We start from the raw sequence: 22,708 nt of genomic DNA, 5'->3' as shown, positions 1-22,708 counted from the left end.
CCTGGGCATCAAATATAGATGGTTATAAAAGACCCATTAAAGATGATACTGGCGAAACGGTGTACTGTAAGTGTGGAATTCAGTCAACTTGGGTCCAAAAAATTTTAACTTTTAAATCATTCTAGATCCGTTAGACAGTAGCCAAGAAGCAAGAAAAACAAGGACAAGACTGTAAGGAATCACATTAATACTAAATCAAATTACCTCCAAAATCTGGCCTCAAACGGATGTCATAGCCCTTCAACAGTCTATCAACGGTCTCCTTCACCAATGACATATTACTAGGGTCATTGACACTAGATGAGAGAAAAAAAAGGGACAGCGAATACTTGAGAATGACAGTTTTTTTTCTCTTAAGGTTGAAGTAATGTGGCATTTGCAAATGAAGAGGTACAAAGAGGCACCTCTATCTGCCCAGCATGTATGGCTTACCTTTGTGCATAGACCATCGCCACTAGCAAGGGAAACGACAAAGCCCTAAAGTATCCCCTTTTCCGAACTCTCAGCATCCCTAAGTTTTTCAGATGATTTCGGTTTTTCAGCGAAGACAGAAGAGAGAAGGATCCAACTTATTCTGACCAGTGCAGTAATTCCAAGGTGGGGGGCGCCTGCGCACACTCCTCACAACATCAAAGCCAGTGGATGTGGGGAAGCGGCTTCACTTTGCAAAAAAAAGATACAGTAACAGAGAAAGAAGGGGTAAAGGGGAGAGGAAGGAAGGAAAGGGTGAGAGAAAATGGAAAGAAAAGGGGGAAGGACGGGAAAAGAGAGAGAGAGGAAGAAAGGAGGAGGAGGGGGAAAAACAAGATGTCTGAGGCTGTTCTTTTAAGCAACGTCTGTTTTCTCCTTTTTTTTTGTTTTTTTTTGTTTTTTTCCCCTCTTTAGATGCTGACTGTTAGAGCATCTGAAAATGCCGGGGAGGAAGGACACCTTGTGCTTGTCTCTTCCAAAAATCTTGGCGCATGGTGCTGTTTAGAAATCGCTATCCTCCCAGCCGGCTCGTCATTCCCACAAAGAGAGAAAAAAATAAAGGAAATTTGGTTAATTCTGGGAGATGCTCAGTCAGTAAAAAAAACACACACACACACTACGCACGGCTTCCTTTGGAAAAAGAAAAAAAAACGCGGAGATCGGAGCCTGCCAGCTTCCGCCTGGCTCCACATTAATATTCGTGAGCACGCAGGGACACGTCCATCGCCTCTCCCTTCTCGCTTTTTCTTTGGTGGGGGGAGGGAGCAAGTATTTTTGATAATTTTATTATTTTTTTGATATAGAAAAAGAAAAAAAATGAACTCGGTGCTAGAATTGTATTTTAACACGATCCGATAAATGTGTGTGCGTGCATGTGCTATGTTTTATATATAAATGTGCGTGTGTTATTTTATTGTTCCTCCACAGGGTGAACCGTTGCCTGCATCAAGCGCCTGGACCGAGCTCGAGCCAAACGGTTTATTTAAAATTAACGGACGCCTGGTCACGTGAGACCGGGCTCAAGGCGGGAAAGGGGATTCCTCGACTCTCCACACTGAGAGGGATACAAAACAAATGCATACACTTGTACGACACATCGGTCCCTCAAACCTGTATTTTCTCAATATGCATACATAATTCTACGCGTATGCAGCGCCTTCTTTAAACATATACACTTATGGGGTGTTCATATCGTCCTTGTGATGCCACTGTTTAGCTTTGTTAACACAGCAGGCTTTCCTTAAGATTTACGAGATTTACCATCAGATGGTATAGGGTTCCTAAACAAACAGGTTTTCTTCTTTCAAAAAAGGAAAAGAAAAACGTTTTTTTTTCTATTTTTATGCTATGTTTTGAATAGTTACCTGTACTGAACAATCTATGAGGATTTTGAGACTGGGTTTTACTATTCAATTATAGATAATCCGCAAGAAGACTTAAACGATTGAATTAAAGTGAAGAACGCAGTAGGCTTCGGTTACAACGTCTTTAACTTTTCTCAGACTATTGAAATAGAAACACATTCAATGCGTTGTGTTAATGAAACTTTGAAAGTGGAGGACTTCATTATTGTCCCATTCATTTATTTAAATCAAAATGCAATTTCCAATTTAATCAATAAATACGAGGTACACTTAATTAGGAAGATTATAATATATAACACTGTGCGTTGCTTACGGCAATTTTACAATATTGCGCCTACTTTCGGCGACCAGCGGTTACAATAGTTATTGCTGAACGAATGAGATTATTCTGTTAGGCTTTGTTCGGAGATGATGATATGTGGCGTCATTAACGAGTAGAACGGGATTGTCTTTAATTCGCATGAGATATTTTGTGGTTTCTAATGCGAGCTACCCCCATCCAAATCCCACAATTTGTTATGTAAGCTGAACCGTAACATTTTACAGTGCTTGAAACCATTGTTACTAAAGACCTCAAAATTATTAGGGGAAGTTTTGTTTTAAGGCTCTAACTGGTTAACATTTGAACTTAGGAACATAGGAATTGCGAGACCAAAAAGGACCAAAGTCCATCTAGTTTACCTATCATCCTGGTACTATCATTCTATTATCACATGATAATGGATTGTTGACTAATCATGGCAATCAATATCTATCAATTAGCCTACAACAAACTCAGACATGAGGTGAGGAAAACCCCAGTGGTGGAAAGCTTTGGGAACTTAAAGAAATACTCTTCCCATCAATTTATGTTGGGCCAGGAAAGAAAAACTTTGTCTAAAGATGTTGAAAAACCAAGATGATATAATTGTTCTGCATGTGTGTGGTACATGGGTAGAGCAAATATATACTCACCTATGAATGGCAGACAGCCTTATAAACTCAAGAACATAAAAAGAAAATGGCCATTCAACCTGTCATTCCTTATAGATCATGTTTCAGGACCCACTCTGACCATTTTTCATCTCTGTACAAATGGGCAGCAAGCATTATCATCATCATTTTCAATCAATGACACTTTAAAACTCCTCGTAACTGTAAAGTAGAACAGACTTTATTATAGTGGTAGAATATAGGTTTCCACACTCTATTCCTCACATGGTGAGTTTGCGATTTTATTTGTGCCACTGATGAGGTTATGTGCAAGATGGATCACCAGTGAGCAAGTTAACCAATCCATTCTTGCACAATTCCTACATCTCAATTGCAGACTTGCAGAGCCCATGAATTCTACGCATCTTCTGGTCTAAGAAATTGATGAATTTTATAGAGGAGTTTAAGGAGTGAGGTAAATAAATTACCAATGATTTACTTTTTTCCCAAGATTCACAATAGATTCACAATGTGAAGGACTATAGTGCCAAACTTTTGGCTCTGACTTAATTAACTCACTTACAAATTTATTATCAATGAATTTTATGGTCATATGCAAAAATGTACTAAGGAGTTTTATAAAACCTTACATCTTCTATTCAAGATTATTGTGAAGTGCCTTGGGACATTTTCCTATATCAAAGGCACAATAGATTATTAGCAAAAATGAAAGCACAGGGAATTATGTGGTTCGGTAATTGGTTGGGATGTAGTAGACAGAACGTAGGGATAAAGGGAATGTTCTTTGATTGGCAGGATGCGACAAGTGCCATTCCACAGGGATCTGTACTGGGGCCTCAGCTTCTCTCCATATATATTTATGACTTGCATGAAGGAATAGAGAGATATATATTCAAGTTTACCGATGACACTAAGTTGGGAGACACAGTAAGTTGTGTAGATGGAAGCAAAAAGTTACAAAGGGACATAGACTACCTGAGTGGGCAAACCTATAACAGATGAAGCCCAGTGTGTGAGGTCATCTGATTTGGATTTGAGAAAGCCAAATCAGAATATTTTCCTAACTGTGAGAGACTAGTAGCTTTGGAGGTGCAGGGTTTATCTTGTCCATCTGCACAGATCACTAAAAGCTAGTGCGCAGGTACAAAAAGTAATCAAAAAGGCTAATGGAATGTTGACCTTTATCCCAAGGGGATTGGAGTACAAAAGTGAGGAAGTGATACTTCACTTGTAAAGAGGCTTGGTCAGACCCCATCTGGAGCACTGGGTTCAGTTTTGGGCACCGAACCTCAGGAAAGATATATTGGCCTTGCAGGTGGTACAGTGCAAAGTCACCAGAATGATACTGAGATTTAAAAGTTTAAATAACAATGAAGAGTTGCATAAACTTGGTTTGTATTGCCTTGAGTTTATACGATTGAATGGTGATCTATTCGAGGTGTTTAAATTGATAAAGGAATTCGATAGGGTAAATACAAAGAAAATATTTCCCCTGGTGGGGAAATCCATAACAAGGGGGCATAATCTTAAAATTAGAGCTGAACCATTTAGGAGTGAAATCAGGAAGCACCTTTTCACACAAAGGGTAGTGGAAATCTGGAACTCTCTCTCCCAAAAGGCTGTGGAAGCTGGGTCAATTGAAAGTTTCAAGTCTAAGTTCCATAGATTTTTTTGTTACCCAAGGGAATCAAGGGATTATTAAGTAAAGGCGGTTAAATGGAGTTAAAGTACAGATTAGCGGAATAGGTTCCAGGGGCTGAAAGGCCTGCTGCTGTCCCTATGTCCTTACATAAATGCACGATGTTGTGGCAGTGGTGATGGTGGGAAGACCTGTTATATTCTTAGGTTATGTAACGAGCATGGAGATACAGGCATCACTGTCACCAGAGTTAAATAGAATGTTGATGGCCTCTTTACGCTGCTTCAACTAACCCGATGGTGATCCCCATCACACCGTTATAATGTACCTTCTTTGCAATATAAAACATTGAATAATATGTCGACAATATAAAATAATCCACTTGCTAAAGGTTTAACAGGTATCATGTAATAACCTATCGTGCGTGGCTTTGCCGTTTTTCTGCATGAGCTAATTATCAATTAAATGTTTTTTTCCCGATTTGCAGCCTGGACCAGGATTCTTTGAAGTGTAACAAATTATTGTCGCAATTCGATATCCGCCACCTCCAGAGAAGCTATCCTTATCTAGTTGCGAATTCCGCGCCAGTCCTACCCGAAGCGCTGCAGGAGATCTGTGTTGTAATCTGGCGCGGTGTTAGTTTTATTTCTCCCAAACACTGTATCAGTCAATACTAATATTGAAAATATTTTATTAAATACTAACACGTGATTTTCTCTTGGGAAATCAGCTTCCAATGTCGGCGTTAACTATCGATAAATTGGAATAAAATAAGACGTATTTATCCCAGGCACAGTTTTGTGCAGGAATCGTAATAGGAATGAAAATGAAAAGTTAATTATTTCCTGTGCCGAACTTTGATTCAAAGTGTGCGTCCTTGTAATGCGCTGTTGGCTGGTTTAATAGCATCGACGAGAATCATGCGCGAACTATGCACGAAGGAACTTTATATTCATTATCCTACCAGGATGTTGTTCTGGTAGATCATTGTATATATTTGGACCGGCTTACCTACATGTAAAGTCATGACTTAAACTGGTGTAAAATTTGATATTTTCTAATAAAAACACTAGCTTTTGTTTTACGGGTAGAGGGATAATAGCTATTACACATTTTGTATCTTCAGAAACAGATACGTCTACACATAAAAATATACAGTGTAAAGACAAGAACGTTAACTATTTCCCGTTGCTTCTGAAAAAAAACTATAGCAACCATGAAATCGACGCTGAATGTCATCGCGTGAGGCCACAGCAGAATACATTGGTTGTTGGCTGTCTGTTCTGTTCTGCAAGGTTACTAGGATAGGATATGTATCATTTCATGTTAGTCTATAAACGTAGACGCTTCGTGGGTTATGGACGTCCCCTCCCCTCCAAAAAAAATGTTTTTTTTCGCTCTCTCAGAATCTATTATTCTCTCCAGCATTCAGGAAAAGTCCCAGTGTGTATATGTACACACATGAAACTTGGGGAGGCGTTCCAAGTGTTCATATAACATCCGGAGGTTTAATATAAATTGATCTGTGGTGACTCAGGTAACACCAACAGACTACTCAACTGTGGAAAGATATATGACTGACATTAACATTATTTTAGCTTAATATATAAGTGTAGACTATCCTTGATGTGGTGGTAGCGGCATTGGTGGTGGAGATGGGGAGGGGAAGATGGGGGCGTGTCATAAATAATTTCCCTGAAAACTACTGCCCAGTAAATGTGGGAACTGTCAATCCACAACTAATTGTAAAATGTATTGCAATATATATAAAGCAATATAGATTCATTAAGATGTTAAGGTTGGATTGATATTTTATTCAAATACCAAGAATTCCCAAGTCACGCATGACATTTGTGTTAATGAACAGAATTACGTGGAATTTACAGCACAGAAACAGGCCATTCTGTCCAACTGGTCTGTACCGGTGTTTATGCTCCACACGAGCCTCCTCCCTCTCTACTTCATCTAACCATATCAGCATATAGGTTATTAAGTGCACCTTAATAGCAATTGGGCTGCTAAATTGGTACACATATGAATAATGGAAAAATGCTTGCTTTATAGAATATTAATTGATAAAGATACCCATTTATGAGTTTAATTAGGAAGTTAAACGCCGACAACATTTTGACTGCTCGCCAACAGGTTTGGGGAGAGGTCACTGAATAAAGCAAGGGTTAAACCATGTAACAATCATCATAATTGTTATTATCCCCCTCCCCCCACTCTAATTCTGATGCTCTAGATTATATGTAATAAAAGAACTAACGCCGTCACTTATGTCCCTCAACTCATCGCAAATTTGTTGATGGGGAGGATGTAGAGAGAGACGTCAAGCGAAACCGTGTTTTAATCTCAGCTGGATTCTTGGGCACTGGCAGTGTAATACGCTGATAAATTACGAGAAGGATATCAGCTATTTATTAGATATTTTAAATAAATATAGTATCAGCAGAAATGCAGTGATTTGCAATCTAGTATCTCTCGGCTGGGTGGCTATGCCTTGCCAGGATTCCTGACTGCTCCTCGCTAATTCCTGCCAAAAGTATCAGTGGATTTCTTGCTTTTAATCTCCCATGTGCCTTATTCGATTATTGTCAATGCTCGCCATCCCGTACCGGCTGTTAAACTCTTTAGTTTTAAACTGAGGCACTCAGTTGAGCCTGGACAGCAGCGGAGAAATAAAAGGAGAGTGGAAAATTGTCTCATTCAAGCGCAAAGGACTCAACGTTGAGACACTAAAGTGTTTATTTTATCCTTTCTTTTATTCTTCATGAAATGGCACAATGACGGCAAAAGTGAGGAGGCTTGGAATATGGGACATGCAAATGGTTACTGCTGACAGGAGATCTGTGGCTGCAATGTCTATCAGCCGTGTGGGTTTACTGATCTTTGTCTGTTGCACAGCATTTTGGTGGTGAGTCTCTCTTATTTACATTTCTACTAAGTTGAATCCTCCTTTTTTTGTTCTCCCCACGCATTCATTATGATGTAGTTTTGTTTTTATTTTTTATGTCGTATTTGAATAGAGTGATAGTCAAGCGTAAAAAAAGGCAAAACACTTTCGACTTTGATTACCAAAGGCGCCCTTGGCCTCAATGTTAATATTATTTACAGTATTGGAGACACGCTCGGCAATAGCTCTTCCAATCAAGACAATGAAGTAAGAGTCCATTCAGAAAACATCACACGTATTCTCGATAGACTTCTTGATGGATATGACAACAGGCTACGACCCGGGTTTGGAGGTAAGCAATTATGTTTATTCACATACCTCTTCGCCTTTCAGCATATTCACACCCACTCGCAACCCTTATGTGACGTACTTCTTAATCGATACGATTTCAAGTCTGAATTATTCGTAAGTTTTTACACTCTATTGCAGACAGGTCGACAGTAATACTTTTGTAAGGACCGAGATGATTTTGGAACACAATGCCGCCCATCAACATTGTCGCCCAAACTTTGAGTTTTTAAAAAAATGTATTCCATATGTTTCACTGATGACACATGGATGTACCGTGCACTCACAGAAGCGCGCAATCATAAATGATCTCTTAAACGTTTTGTTTTTGTCTAGGTCCTGTCACTGAAGTGAAAACCGACATATATGTGACAAGTTTCGGTCCTGTATCTGACGTCGAAATGGTAAGACACTTAAAAAAAAGATTCACTAGAGTTACTAATATTGGCTTTTGTCAAACAAAAACACACATACTAGACTTGCTAACCAATGTAAGCTTGTCATTTCATCGCCTGCAGACATGTTCGTACTGGTTTTATTATTTTGGCATCTGGGCAGAATGTCATTAGAGGAGATTATTCGGCTTAATCTGTTTGACAATCCCTGTCGCCAAAGGTCTCAGTGATCGATTCATCTTTTCACAACAATCAACGCTATACTAAAACACCGTAATGGAGAAAGAAACCTTTCGGTTTTTTTAAAGGGGCCAAGCAAATCACCAAACATGTCAAATCACTATAAAGTCAGGGTTTATTTTTACAATATGGGTACTGACACTGAGTGATCCATTGAGTTCTTAACACCTCGTGTAGGGCAGGGCATGGGTGACTCTGGAATATGTACACACAGCAAGTGACTATTTTGTATTCATAGAGTAAAAGTGATTTTATTATACTTTTACAGGAATATACGATGGATGTTTTTTTCCGTCAAACTTGGATTGACAAGAGGCTGAAGTTCGAGGGGCCCATTGAAATCCTTAGGCTGAATAATTTAATGGTCAGCAAAATTTGGACTCCAGACACTTTTTTCAGAAATGGAAAAAAGTCCATTGCTCACAACATGACTACTCCGAACAAGCTTTTCAGGATCATGCAAAACGGCACCATACTTTACACCATGAGGTTGGGCATAGTAATTTGGCGAGACATTACATTGTTCCATTTGATACTTAAATAATAACATTTTAACACAAAATATGTTTTTTCTCCTCAAATTCCAGACTCACCATAAATGCGGCGTGTCCTATGCGACTAATGAACTTCCCAATGGACGGGCACGCGTGTCCCTTGAAGTTCGGCAGCTGTAAGTTTCAATGTTCAATGCGTTTTGACGTTTCTTCATCAAAACTAAAAGCTATCAACATACTGGGTCAACAGAGGGCCGGGTGAACTTATATGGCTACGGTTCGGGAGTCTTCAGAAATCTTACCAGAACCATCGCGGTACACATTTTAGAAGAGCAAAGGGCCACTCACGTAAAAAATGCAGATTACGGATTGTGAATCAGTCTAGAATACAAAGTGTTACCAAATGTATTTGTAGTGACTTAATAAGTAACTGGCAGTGAGCTATAGAACTATACTTTAATCCAACGGGTCTTGTTGAGGTCATAACTGCGGGAATGAAGTTCCAACTGAATATAAAGGTTAGCTATTTCTCATACCATTGAATTACATCCTTAAACTCACTGTCAGTTATTTCATACGACAACATTTTGTATATCATTTTCTCCTCCACGTATCTTTGATGTTATCTAAGAGTGCATTTACACGACAAAGTCTGGGGTCAGTATAACGCAATTTGGGTTTTGCAGAAACATAAAATTGCCAGTGTAAATCCGAAATCAAGGCCAGACCTGACTCTTAAATACAATGGAAAAGAAAATTGGACCGAGTGTAAAATAGGCTGCCGAATCTCTATTGCCGTTTTGAGCTACCGCACAAGACCAATTTCACCCCCATTGACTTTTGAAGTTGTGTTTTTAAAATTTTCTCCTCTCTTTTCTGAAGGCTCTAACTCAACAACAACTTGCATTTATATAGCGCCTTTAACGTAGTAAAACGCCCCAAGGAGCTTCACAGGAGCATTATCAAACAAGATTTGACACTCGTGTTGTGGTAAGATTCTATAGGTGCTAGTTGCCCTTCTGTGCCTTGCCCAAGTGCCAATCATCATGTGTGAGCATTAATAGTGAGTGTCAGACTCTAGGAGCTATCATGGATGAGCCCAATCTCTTCCCCTCCAGCGGGTTGGAACTTCTAGTGGAGGCATAATCTGGAAGTTACACCCCAAAAGTATGCCCATTCATGCAACCATTTTGCCGATGTCTGTTTACACCCAGATCTCCTGCTAACATAAAAATGGGCATAAACGAGCAGAAATCAGCTCAAACAATCGAGGCCCAAGGAAATCACTGAATTCACATCATATATTCCTTCCTTCAGTATGAAAATTAAAGTTTCAAGCTATCTAATTATTATTTATGCACATTGGGCACAGCATGTTTAAGAACAAGCAATTGTGGAAGCTTTTCAATTTTTATTGTAACTTATATTGACGTCATAAAAATGCATTAAAAGAAACAAAAAATACAATGTAGGTTGCAGTGAGGATAATTTTTAAAAATCGCTTGACAAAATCACAATGAAATAGCAGAAAAATGGTGTTGCTTCCTGTTGCGCCTACAATACTAGGTGAATTTTCCATCCATTTTGGACCAATGTAACTGCAGGAAATTCACATGTATGGATCTTTAGCTTGGTATTGCAGCCAATATAATGAGCCGAGATACGTTTTGGTGCAGGGATCAATGGACAAATGTAAAAGAGTGCACAATTACATGTGTAACACACTTGCTGTCAGGTGTCAGCTCAATGGTAGCACTCTTACCTCTCAGTCAGTTGTGGGTTCAAGCTTCAGAAACTTGAGCACATAATCTAGGCTGACACTTCAGTGCAGTACTGAAAGAATACTGCAATGTTGGAGGTTCCGTCTTTCAAATCAGATGTTAAACTGAGGTTCCATCTGTACACTCAGGTGAATGTGAAAGGTCCCATGGCACTATTCGAAGAAGAGCAGGGGAGTTCTGTCCAACATTTATCCCTCAACCAGCACCACTAAAACAGTTTAATTGGTAATTTATCTCAATGCTGTTTTTGGGACCTTGCTGTTTGCAAACTGGCTGTCGCATTTCCCTACATTACAACAGTGACTATACATCAAAAATTATTTAATTGGCGGTGAAGCCAATTCTGGCCTCTTGCGCATCCCTGATTTTAATCACTCCACCATTGGTCGTGCTTCAGGCCCAAAGCTCTGCAATTCCCTCCCTAAATCTCTCCGCTACCTCTCTCTCCTCCTTTAAGAGCCTCCTTAACACCTACCTCTTTGATCAAGCTTTTGGCCACCTGTCCTAATATCTCCTTATGTGTCAAATTTTGTTTGATAATGCTCCTGTGAAGCATCTTGGCACGTTTTACCATTAATGGCGTTCTATAAATGCAAGTTGTTGTTGCTGTTGTTGGAACCCCCTTGGGATGTCATGCAATCATGAAAGGTGCTACATAAATGCAACTGCTTTCTTTCTTTTGTGGCTGAGCTCCTCGATATTTGATGCCGGGTATTTACTTTGTGTGCCAATTACATGTCTTTGGGTGCAAATACACAGGAAATTCCAACCCCAGATGTTTAACATGCACACTTTCTACCACTGGTCATTGAATAACTATCAGAAGTAAGAACCTTGTCTGGTTTTTCTACTATGCAGCCCAGAGGCACTAAGGCCAATTGAGGTGCCGCAACTACTGTCCTAACTGAGATCAGCTAACTCAGCAAAGACTGAGAATGAAACCTGCGACTTTGATAGTCTATATGGCTTAAACCATCAGGGGAGCTTGTCACACTAGATTTAATGGTAATGCACACTTAAATATGGTTTCTATTTTTTTTCCCACTATGCCATGGGCATTCTTAATATTCTTGTACACCAGAGATAGCATGATGCAGGTGAAAAGATACTATTCAATCTAAATATGTATTGTATTTGATGGATGATGTTATGAGTTTTTTTGGGTGAGGGTAAGGGAGTAGTTTGTTAATAAAAGTACTACTCAGTATACAGTGTAGAACTTTATACAACAATTGTTAGCATGGTTTACTACCAGCAGATTATGGATCTCACATATGTCTCATTCCTTTTCATTCACCTGCCCTTCGCTCATAACAGTCAGGCCAAAACATATTTACTAGCTACCCTTGTCTCTAACTCACTCCTGACCCGTGCCTTGAATTTTCCTCCTCTCTTTTCTAAGTCTTGTTATTTTCCATTTCTCACCAAATCTTTCCGTTCCTTTGTACCGGAATGATGCCTCTCCTTGATTGTTTGTTTCCTTGTTGCATTCATTCACTTTGGCTTGCTTCTTACCTTTCTGTTGTTGTCACTCAGCTTGATATTCTCTTTCATGCTGCTCTTCCAGATTTTCTCTCTAAGGGGAGTTTACAGTACTTGCCTTTTTTCTTGTTTAACGTGATTGGTAGCTCATGCAAATACACACCGGGGGCCCGATTTTCCGCTGAATTCTGATGATAAGAAATATCCCCTATTCCCAAAAATCAAGCAACAAATTCAGAACTTTAAAATGTGAAAACCGCAAAGCTTTACTTGAAAATATATAATTTATCATCAACATGTGTTGTAAACAGAATATATGCTGATTAATTGTAAATAGTACACAGTAACCACTCATAATATGCCAGCTGTAACATTTGATTATAGTTTTTTTTCCATAATTCATGACTTTCCAGCACATCTTCAATATTCTTGCTTCTTGTGGTTTTGATATACTGAAGGAATTGACCAGTAACAGTCCAACAGAGTACTCATTTTAACTAATAACAGTCAAATATATCTTCTAGCCTTTTTTCATATAAATATTTTGATAGATTCCATATCAATAGACAAATATAAATGAGCTCCATGACTTTAAAGGTCAATGCATTCTGGTACTCATGTGCTTAGAAACATTTAAGGGCAACTTCAGTTAAGAGCCAATTTGCTCCATTCACAGAGTCCCTCTTTAATTTCAGTAGCATTAAAGACTATATTTTTCTCTGATGGATAATTTTCACAAAAATAAAGTGAAAAGTGCAGAATGCTACTTTTTACTCACACCTACTTTTGAACAAAGATGAGCAACAAAGGAAAATATGCCATGAATTTCTATTAAGAGACAGTGGGGCCTAAATTCATTAGTGCTCAAAACCGGGCATGATTCCACAGGTGTGCAGCAATGCCGTGCCAGAGCAGAGAGGCCTGAGGGCCGTCCTAAATTTGTCCTTGGGCTTCATCATCATATTTCAGGTGAGATGCGGGCACCAATCAGGTGCCTCAATGCAGTTCGCCTTTCAGGGTCTAACCAATTTCGACTAGCGCCTATGCCCACACGTAGGTCCGGGTTGGGGGGGACAGGCGAATAGGAGGGTTGTGAGGGCGGGCTGATTGCAACCTGCAGTTATTTTGTGAAGCCAATCGGAGCACTCCTGTTCATTCTGACTCTACAGAAAATGACATTTATGAAGGTTTTGGGGCCTCATTATGAGTGGTTCCCTGCGGTCCCTTTACGGTACTAGTCGACTAGTCTAACTGAATTTAGGTATCCAGGTCACAAATGGGTGCTGAAGGGTCATTTCGATATGAGGCCTGCCTTTATTTCAGGTGGCCGCAAAAAGGCCCCAATCAATTTAGCAGTGGTCCAAGCCCCTGTGCAAATTGGATGCACTAAATTGGTCATCATTGCTTCTGTTTTATGCCCTTAAAATGGGCACAATGATGTTGAATTGATGCCCCACTCTGCCTCCTAACTTAGTGTCATCTGCCAACTTGGAAATACAACTCTCTATTCCTTCACCCAAGTTATTGGTATATATGGCAAAAAGTTGAGGCATCAGTATACCATTTGTCACATCCAGTCAATCAGAGAACATTCCCTTTATCCCTACTCTCTGTCTCCTACTTCCCAACTAATTACCAACCCATGTTCTAAGGTTATTCCCAATTCCATGTGCTTTCATTTTTGCTAACAATGTCTTGCCTTATCAAATGCCTTCTCGGAGTCTCTATAGTCAACATTCATAGGCACTTCCCTATCCACCATGTTAGTAACCTACCTTTCACAAATCGATATTGAAATGTGGCCTGCGCTCATTTGAGGCAGCATCCAGAGTTGACCAAAAAAAGACCCTGACCAATTTAGCAGTGGCTCAAACACCCATGCAGATTGGGTGCAGGCCTCTGCCCTGCTCAATTGGTTATTGTTGTGTCCATTTTACATTTGCAACAGGGGCGCAACAATGTTGAATTTATGCCTCAGTTATTCCTCAAGGTTTTTAATCAGTTCTAATTCACATACAGTGATGGCAAGAAATCCAGAGATAAGTTGTACCAATCCTATTAGAAAGTTATTGTGATGTATCTTACAGATTTCTCCACTTAAGAAACACATGTGGTTTAGAAGTAATTTACCCAATGTATCAGCAGAGGCTCATTAGTAGTAATATAACAAGGAATTCCTGAGGGATATTCCTGATACAACAGAAGCAAGCTTTTATTTTCTTGACAAATTTAACTTATGCTAACAGACCATAAAAAGAAACCGATTTAATGTGTAAATTATCTAAATTTTTTATTCATAGATCTTTCCCTGGAAAGCGCAAAGCCTTATAATTAGTGAAGCTTAAAGTTGCATTATCATTTTGGGAAATGTATCACAAATTACTTTACTGTCTTTATCGTCAACACATCACAGGGTCAATTTTAACTATCGGTAGAGAAGAGGCGGGCATGGGCGGAGCATACCCACTGCCTGCCCACCTGTTTATGCCAATGGGAGGCCCAAGCTATTTAGAGGCCCAGGCATCATTTATTTTCCGCCAGTGAGCTGTTGACACCAAACAGGTGCGTCGGGAGGGCGGCAAATTGTCCAGCTCCCACATTAGCCAGCCAACAGTCAGAACCGACGATGGGAGGATACATTCCCAGAGGATGCTTCAAGTAGGCGGGAAACAACCTGAATTTTATTTCCGTGAGCCCAGGAGGAGCGCCTCTTGACTCCCCCCTCCAAAAAAAATTAGATATTTCCTGGGCCGTTTTGTAAGCGGCCTCCAGTTCTCCCTTTAAGGACCTCCGGTTGATGAGGTAACAGAGGGGGTTGATGAGGGCAATGCGGTTGATGTGTATATGGACTTTCAAAAGGCGTTTGATAAAGTGCTACATAATAGGCTTGTCAGCAAAATTGATGCCCATGAAATAAAAAGGGCAATGGCAGCATGGATACAAAATTGGCTAAGTGACAGGAAACAGAGAGTAATGGTGAACAATTGTTTTTTGGACTGGAGGAAGGTATATAGTGGTGTTCCCCAGGGATCAGTACTAAGACCACTGCTTTTTTTGATATATATTTGATGACTAGGACTTGGGTGTACAGGGCACAATTTCAAAATTTGCAGATGACACAAAACTTGGAATTGTAGTAAACAGTGAGGAGGATAGCAATAGACTTCAAGAGGACACTGACAGGCTGGTGGAATGGGCAGATACATGACAGATGAAATTTAACGCAGAGAAGTGTGAAGTAATACATTTTGGCAGGAAGAATGAGGTGAGGCAATATAAATGGTACAATTCTAAAGGGGATTCAGGAACAGAGAGACCTGGGTATATGTGCACAAATCTTTGAAGGTGGCAGGACAGGTTGAGAAAGTGGTTAAAAAGCTTACGGGATCCTCGCTTTATAAATAGAGGTATAGAGTGCAAAAGCAAGGAAGTTTTGTTGAACCTTTATAAAACACTGGTTCGGCCACAACTGGAGTATTGTGTCCAATTCTGGGCACCGCACTTCAGGAAGGATGTGCAGAAAAGATTTACTAGAATGGTTCCAGTGATGAGGGACTTCAGTTACGTGGATAGACTGGAGAAGCTGGGGTTGTTCTTCTTAAAGTAGAGAAGGTTGAGAGGAAATTTGATAGAAGTGTTCAAAATCATAAAGGGTTTAGATAAAGTAAATAAAGATAAACTGTCCCCATTGGTGGAAGGGTCAAGAACCAGAGGTCACAGAATTAAGGTGATTGGCAAAAGAACCAAAGATGACATGAGGAAAACATTTTTTACATAGCGAGTGGTTATGATCTGGAATGTCCTGTCTGAATGGGTGGTGGAAGCAGATTCAATAGTGACTTTCAAAAGAGAATTGGATAAATACTTGAAGAGAAAAGATTTGCAGGGCTACGGGGAAAGAGCGGGGGAATGGGACTAACTGGATTGCTCTTACAAAGAGCCAGCATGGGCTCGATGGGCCGAATGGCCTCCTTCTATGCTGTAACCATTCTATGATTCTACGATTCTATGGTTAGGCTGTTTAACATTCAGTACAAATGAGCAGAGTATGCACATGAGCCACTCAATTGTACTGAGCATTTTGCAATCAGGGTCCTATGTACATCATAGGACCCAAATTTGTGTACTATATTGTTGCTCCCGTCTTCTTCAGGCAAACACTTAGACCATACTTGTAAAGGCCTGCGATGAAATGCCAATGGGCAGGATTGAGCGGTAATGCATTTAGTACAGCATTCCAATTTTAAGGTCGCTACCACTCCCTTCCCAGTGAGCCGAGTTAAAATTGGCTCTCACAGATCAACCTAGTGCTATTTTGATTATAATTTTAGCAAAAACTAAGATACATTACACTAAACATTCTAATGTAAACATTCAATGGTGGCATATAAGCTTACCAGCTAATTCCCTAATAAAGAAAAGCAAAAAGTAAGCAAGCAAGCCAGTTAATTTCTCAATGGAATGACATTGCACATTTAATGAAATAAATCACAGTGTACTCACTTTTCAGTGTTCTAAAGTTATATTTTCTTTTCAATCTGCTGAACAGAAAAGCACTACATTTTAAATAGAAAAATATAATATGGTTATGGGGTTCAGGCAAGTGAAGTAAACAAAAACTGTTAGGGAAGTTCATAGGAATCCAGTCATCAGTTTGGCAGGAAGGAAACCTTAACACAATTTTTGAATTCATTCTAACATTTGCACACCGGTTTTTAGGTATTGGTGCTCCAGGATGCCGCCTTGTGCTGTGTTTGTGAATCATTATTGATGTAAATAATCATGGTGTAACTGTTCACTGGTGAATACAGTCCATTGGGCAATTAAAAAAGAAACAAGTAGTATAAGGTGGGAGCATCAGCTGAAACATGACATTCAACTTGCAGATGCCTACCCAAGAAGCGAAATCATTTACACATGGAAGAAGGGCCCCTTGTATTCAGTAGAAGTACCAGATGAATCTTCAAGTCTGCTTCAGTATGACCTTATAGGCCAAACAGTATCCAGTGAAACTATGAAATCCAACACAGGCAAGTACATTCATTTTAACAGTTTATGTGCTTTAACTTTCAAGTACTGGTTGTTTTTAGCTTCAAAAATAATTGAACCCAATTTTACTTTTTAATGCAAAGTTCTCAATTATCAATTAACTGAAAAGAGAAGAGGTAATATGCTGGTAGTACAGAATGATTCCATCTTGGACCCACTACGTTAATAGAATTGACTAGCTGAAGTTGAAAATGTTGTGATTTTGATATTCGAAATAGCAATACTTTATAAAATGTGCTTTGATGTTTGATGTGATTAATACATAACAATGCATGAACTGGTTTGTGTTGCCAGACAGCAACACATTAAATTATATCATATTAATGCAGCACAAGTGGTTTTTAAGGTCATCTGAACACCAAGATATGTTATTGCCTGGAACTACATTCCTACCTATATAACTCTATATAATAACCAGTACTTACCATTTGATGAAAATTAGATTTGAATGGTAAGTTTCCATATGGCAGGCACGTGCAACTCTACAACCTGACTCAAACTGCATGATACAATCATGGAATCCTGCCATCTGTTTGAAATAGAACTACTTTCACTGTACTGAATAATCATTTCACTCACTCCCATTTTACACCTTAAAAAAAATTAAGACCTAGAATCATAGAATCATAGAATCATAGAAGTTACAACATGGAAACAGGCCCTTCGGCCCAACATGTCCATGTCGCCCAGTTTATACCACTAAGCTAGTCCCAATTGCCTGCACTTGGCCCATATCCCTCTATACCCATCTTACCCATGTAACTGTCCAAATGCTTTTTAAAAGACAAAATTGTACCCGCCTCTACTACTGCCTCTGGCAGCTCGTTCCAGACACTCACCACCCTTTGAGTGAAAAAATTGCCCCTCTGGACCCTTTTGTATCTCTCCCCTCTCACCTTAAATCTATGCCCCCTCGTTATAGACTCCCCTACCTTTGGGAAAAGATTTTGACGATCTACCTTATCTATGCCCCTCATTATTTTATAGACTTCTATAAGATCACCCCTTAACCTCCTACTCTCCAGGGAAAAAAAGTCCCAGTCTGTCTAACCTCTCCCTGTAAGTCAAACCATCAAGTCCCGGTAGCATCCTAGTAAATCTTTTCTGCACTCTTTCTAGTTTAATAATATCCTTTCTATAATAGGGTGACCAGAACTGTACACAGTACTCCAAGTGTGGCCTCACCAATGCCCTGCACAACTTCAACAAGACATCCCAACTCCTGCATTCAATGTTCTGACCAATGAAACCAAGCATGCCGAATGCCTTCTTCACCACCCTATCCACCTGTGACTCCACTTTCAAGGAGCTATGAATCTGTACTCCTAGATCTCTTTGTTCTATAACTCTCCCCAACGCCCTACCATTAACGGAGTAGGTCCTGGCCCGATTCGATCTACCAAAATGCATCACCTCACATTTATCTAAATTAAACTCCATCTGCCATTCATCGGCCCACTGGCCCAATTGATCAAGATCCCGTTGCAATCCCAGATAACCTTCTTCACTGTCCACAATGCCACCAATCTTGGTGTCATCTGCAAACTTACTAACCATGCCTCCTAAATTCTCATCCAAATCATTAATATAAATAACAAATAACAGCGGACCCAGCACCGATCCCTGAGGCACACCGCTGGACACAGGCATCCAGTTTGAAAAACAACCCTCTACAACCACCCTCTGTCTTCTGTCGTCAAGCCAATTTTGTATCCAATTGGCTACCTCACCTTGGATCCCATGAGATTTAACCATATGTAACAACCTACCATGCGGTACCTTGTCAAATGCTTTGCTGAAGTCCATGTAGACCACGTCTACTGCACAGCCCTCATCTATCTTCTTTGTTACCCCTTCAAAAAACTCAATCAAATTCGTGAGACATGATTTTCCTCTCACAAAACCATGCTGACTGTTCCTAATTAGTCCCTGCCTCTCCAAATGCCTCTAGATCCTGTCCCTCAGAATACCCTCTAACAACTTACCCACTACAGATGTCAGGCTCACTGGTCTGTAGTTCCCAGGCTTTTCCCTGCCGCCCTTCTTAAACAAAGGCACAACATTTGCTACCCTCCAATCTTCAGGCACCTCACCTGTAGCGGTGGATGATTCAAATATCTCTGCTAGGGGACCCGCAATTTCCTCCCTAACCTCCCATAACGTCCTGGGATACATTTCATCAGGTCCCGGAGATTTATCTACCTTGATGCGCGTTAAGACTTCCAGCACCTCCCTCTCTGTAATATGTACACTCCTCAAGACATCATTATTTATTTCCCCAAGTTCCCTAACATCCATGCCTTTCTCAACCGTAAATACCGATGTGAAATATTCATTCAGGATCTCACCCATTTCTTGTGGTTCCGCACATAGATGACCTTGTTGATCCTTAAGAGGCCCTACTCTCTCCCTAGTTACCCTTTTGCCCTTTATGTATTTGTAGAAGCTCTTTGGATTCACCTTTGCCTGATCTGCCAAAGCAATCTCATATCCCCTTTTTGCCCTCCTGATTTCTCTCTTAACTCTACTCCGGCAATCTCTATACTCTTCAAGGGATCCACTTGATCCCAGCTGCCTATGCATGTCATATGCCTCCTTCTTCTTTTTGACTAGTGCCTCAATCTCCCGAGTCATCCAAGGTTCCCTACTTCTACCAGCCTTGCCCTTCACTTTATAAGGAATGTGCTTACCCTGAACCCTGGTTAACACACTTTTGAAAGCCTCCCACTTACCAGACGTCCCTTTGCCTGCCAACAGACTCTCCCAATCAACTTCTGAAAGTTCCTGTCTAATACCATCAAAATTGGCCTTTCCCCAATTTAGAATTTTAACTTTTGGGCCAGACCTATCCTTCTCCATAGCTATCTTAAAACTAATGGAATTATGATCACTTGTCCCAAAGTGATCCCTCACCAACACTTCTGTCACCTGCCCTTCCTTATTTCCCAAGAGGAGGTCAAGTTTTGCCCCCTCTCTAGTCGGGCCATCCACATACTGAATGAGAAATTCCTCCTGAATACACTCAACAAATTTCTCTCCATCCAAGCCCCTAATGCTATGGCTGTCCCAGTCAATGTTGGGAAAGTTAAAGTCCCCTACTATTACCACCCTATTTTTCTTGCAGCTGTCTGTAATCTCCTTACATATTTGCTCCTCAATTTCCCGTTGACTATTTGGGGGTCTGTAGTACAATCCTATCAAAGTGATCTCTCCCTTCTTATTTTTCAGTTCTACCCATATAGACTCAGTGGGCGAACCCTCGGATATATCCCCTCTCACTACTGCCGTGATGTTCTCCCTAATCAAGAACGCAACTCCCCCTCCTCTCTTACCTCCTGCTCTATCTTTCCTATAGCATCTGTACCCTGGAACATTGAGCTGCCAGTCCTGCCCCTCCCTTATCCATGTTTCAGTAATAGCTATAACATCCCAGTCCCATGTACCCATCCATGCCCTGAGTTCATCTGCCTTGCCCATCAGACTTCTTGCATTGAAATAAATGCAGTTTAATCTCGATTTCCCTTGGTCTTTGCCCTGCTTTCTCAGACCATCTGTCCGGTCATGTTCTGTACACTCTCCCTTCCTGCCTTTTGTTTCTGTCACCATTTTATTTCCCACTGACTTCCTGCATCGGTTCCCATCCCCCTGCCACATTAGTTTAAACCCTCCCCAACAGCACTGGCAAACACTCCCCCTAGGACATTGGTTCCAGTCCTGCCCAGATGCAGACCGTCCAATTTGTACTGGTCCCACCTCCCCCAGAACCGGTTCCAATGGCCCAGGAATTTGAATCCCTTCCTCTTGCACCATCTCTCAAGCCACGTATTCATCCTAGCTATCCTGTCATTCCTACTCTGACTTGCCCGTGGCACTGGTAGCAATCCTGAGATTACTACCTTTGAGGTCCTACTCTTTAGTTTAACTCCTAACTCCCTAAATTCAGCTTGTAGGACCTCATCCTGTTTTTTACCTATATCGTTGGTGCCTATATGCACCACGACAACTGGCTGTTCACCCTCCCCCTCCAGAATGTCCTGCAGCCGCTCCGAGACATCCTTGACCCTTGCACCAGGGAGGCAACATACCATCCTGTCTATTCCCCTTACAATCGAGTCCCCTATCACTATAGCTCTGCCACTCTTTTTCCTGCCCTCCTGTGCAGCAGAGCCAGCCACGGTGCCATGAACCTGGCCACTGCCACCTTCCCCTGGTGAGCCATCTCCCCCAACAGTATCCAAAACGGTATACCTGTTTTGGAGGGAGATGACCGCAGGGGACCCCTGCACTGCCTTTCTACTCTTCCTCTGTCTGTTGGTCACCCATTCACTATCTCCCTCAGTAATTTTTATCTGCAGTGTGACCAACTCACTGAACATGCTATCCACGACTTTCTCAGCATCACGGATGCTCTAAAGTGAGTCCATCCGCAGCTCCAGAGCTGTCAAGCGGTCAAACAATAGCTGCAGCTGGACACACTTCCCGCAGGTGAAGGAATCAGGGATACAGGAAGGATCCCTGAATTCCCACATCTCACAAGAGGAACATGACACGGCTCTGGGATCTCCTGCCATGACTTAACCCTTAAGTTAGCTTAACAACAACTGCAATGTCAAGAGAAAAAAAAGGAAAGAAAAACTACTTACCACTCCCTTTAAGGAGTTTACTCCTTTAAATTGTTCTCAATTTAGAGAATGTTAACTACACTAGGGACCTTGATTCACTAAAAAATAAACGCTACTTCCTATAAGACCAGCAGACCTTCCCTTTCCTTTTACTTCAGTTACTGTCAATAAGTAGAAATACTCACCTGAACCTACTCACCAATCAGGTGCCTCCCCTGTGTCGCGTCCCGATCTGATTCCTGACGTCACTTCGAACTCGGTCGCAGCTCCGCTCGGCTCGGCTCCTCTCAGCTGTTCTCAGCGCTCTGAAATCCCGCCTTTTATCGGACGCTCCCTCAAATTAAATGAATCCCACCAATTTCACTTCAATTAAAAAGGTATACTCAAGGGCCCTTGCTGAACAGCAGTCCCCCACTACACAACAGAGACCAGAGAATCCACAAACTCTAACCTTAGACAAATTCAGCAGGAAAATACTCACCAGCCAATCACTTACCTCTTCCTTGGTGACGTCCCACTTGGATTACTTTTTGCTTCTTATTTATCTTAGGTCCAGGAGTTAAGTCCCTGTGATGTCGCACAGTAGTTGTCTCTTGTTGCAGGTCTGCTGCTGCTTTTATTCCACAATCTCAGTCTTCTACTCTCAGGTCCACTACCGCTCTGCAGGAAAAGCAAGGCAAAGCAGCACCTCCTTCCCCCACTTCACCAAACTCCCACACTTACCGAACTCTCAGCACACTGTGTTGTCCTCACACTGTGCTGTCCGCACTGACAGGCCCCTGTATTTCTACAGTTGAGACTCAGATGAGTCAGGCCTGCCCCACCTTCAGGTACCTTTCGAATGTTTAAAATTAATTCTGAAAATGATGATTAAGTTTAACTCACCAAACCATCCACATTGTTCCAAAAGGCATATAAACTGTTTAGAATGCAATTTGTGATGACATACATTTACAAAATACTTTTCTATTTTTTAGTGTTTTCCACATCTTTT

General features: G+C 40.9%; 2 protein-coding genes across 3 annotated transcripts in view; one reads left to right on the top strand and one right to left on the bottom strand.

Annotated features, from left to right (window-relative positions):
* The window catches only part of gabrb2a (gamma-aminobutyric acid type A receptor subunit beta2a), a 302,038-nt gene extending 292,926 nt beyond the window's left edge, over positions 1–9,112 (bottom strand). Inside the window, exons 1-2 of one of the 2 annotated variants that reach the window (XM_067996135.1) lie at positions 433–1,090; positions 205–296 (exon numbers count right to left, since the gene is read on the bottom strand). In XM_067996135.1, the coding sequence (XP_067852236.1) occupies positions 205–296; positions 433–509 (169 nt within the window). In that variant the 5' untranslated portion in view covers positions 510–1,090. Of the gene's footprint in view, positions 1–204; positions 297–432; positions 1,091–8,879 lie in introns of those variants that run through there. The other variant, XM_067996136.1, reaches the window with a different exon arrangement.
* Positions 8,038–22,708, top strand: part of LOC137332370 (gamma-aminobutyric acid receptor subunit alpha-6-like) — a 28,119-nt gene continuing 13,448 nt past the window's right edge. The window contains exons 1-4 of the mRNA XM_067996137.1: positions 8,038–8,055; positions 8,555–8,775; positions 8,874–8,956; positions 16,930–17,073. Coding sequence (XP_067852238.1) covers positions 8,053–8,055; positions 8,555–8,775; positions 8,874–8,956; positions 16,930–17,073 — 451 coding nt within the window. The 5' untranslated portion in view covers positions 8,038–8,052. The remainder of the gene's footprint in view (positions 8,056–8,554; positions 8,776–8,873; positions 8,957–16,929; positions 17,074–22,708) is intronic.

This window comes from Heptranchias perlo, chromosome 14, assembly GCF_035084215.1.
Source record: "Heptranchias perlo isolate sHepPer1 chromosome 14, sHepPer1.hap1, whole genome shotgun sequence".
In the NCBI taxonomy this organism is placed as follows: Eukaryota; Metazoa; Chordata; class Chondrichthyes; order Hexanchiformes; family Hexanchidae; genus Heptranchias; species Heptranchias perlo.
This window is presented reverse-complemented; position numbering and strand designations above follow the sequence as displayed.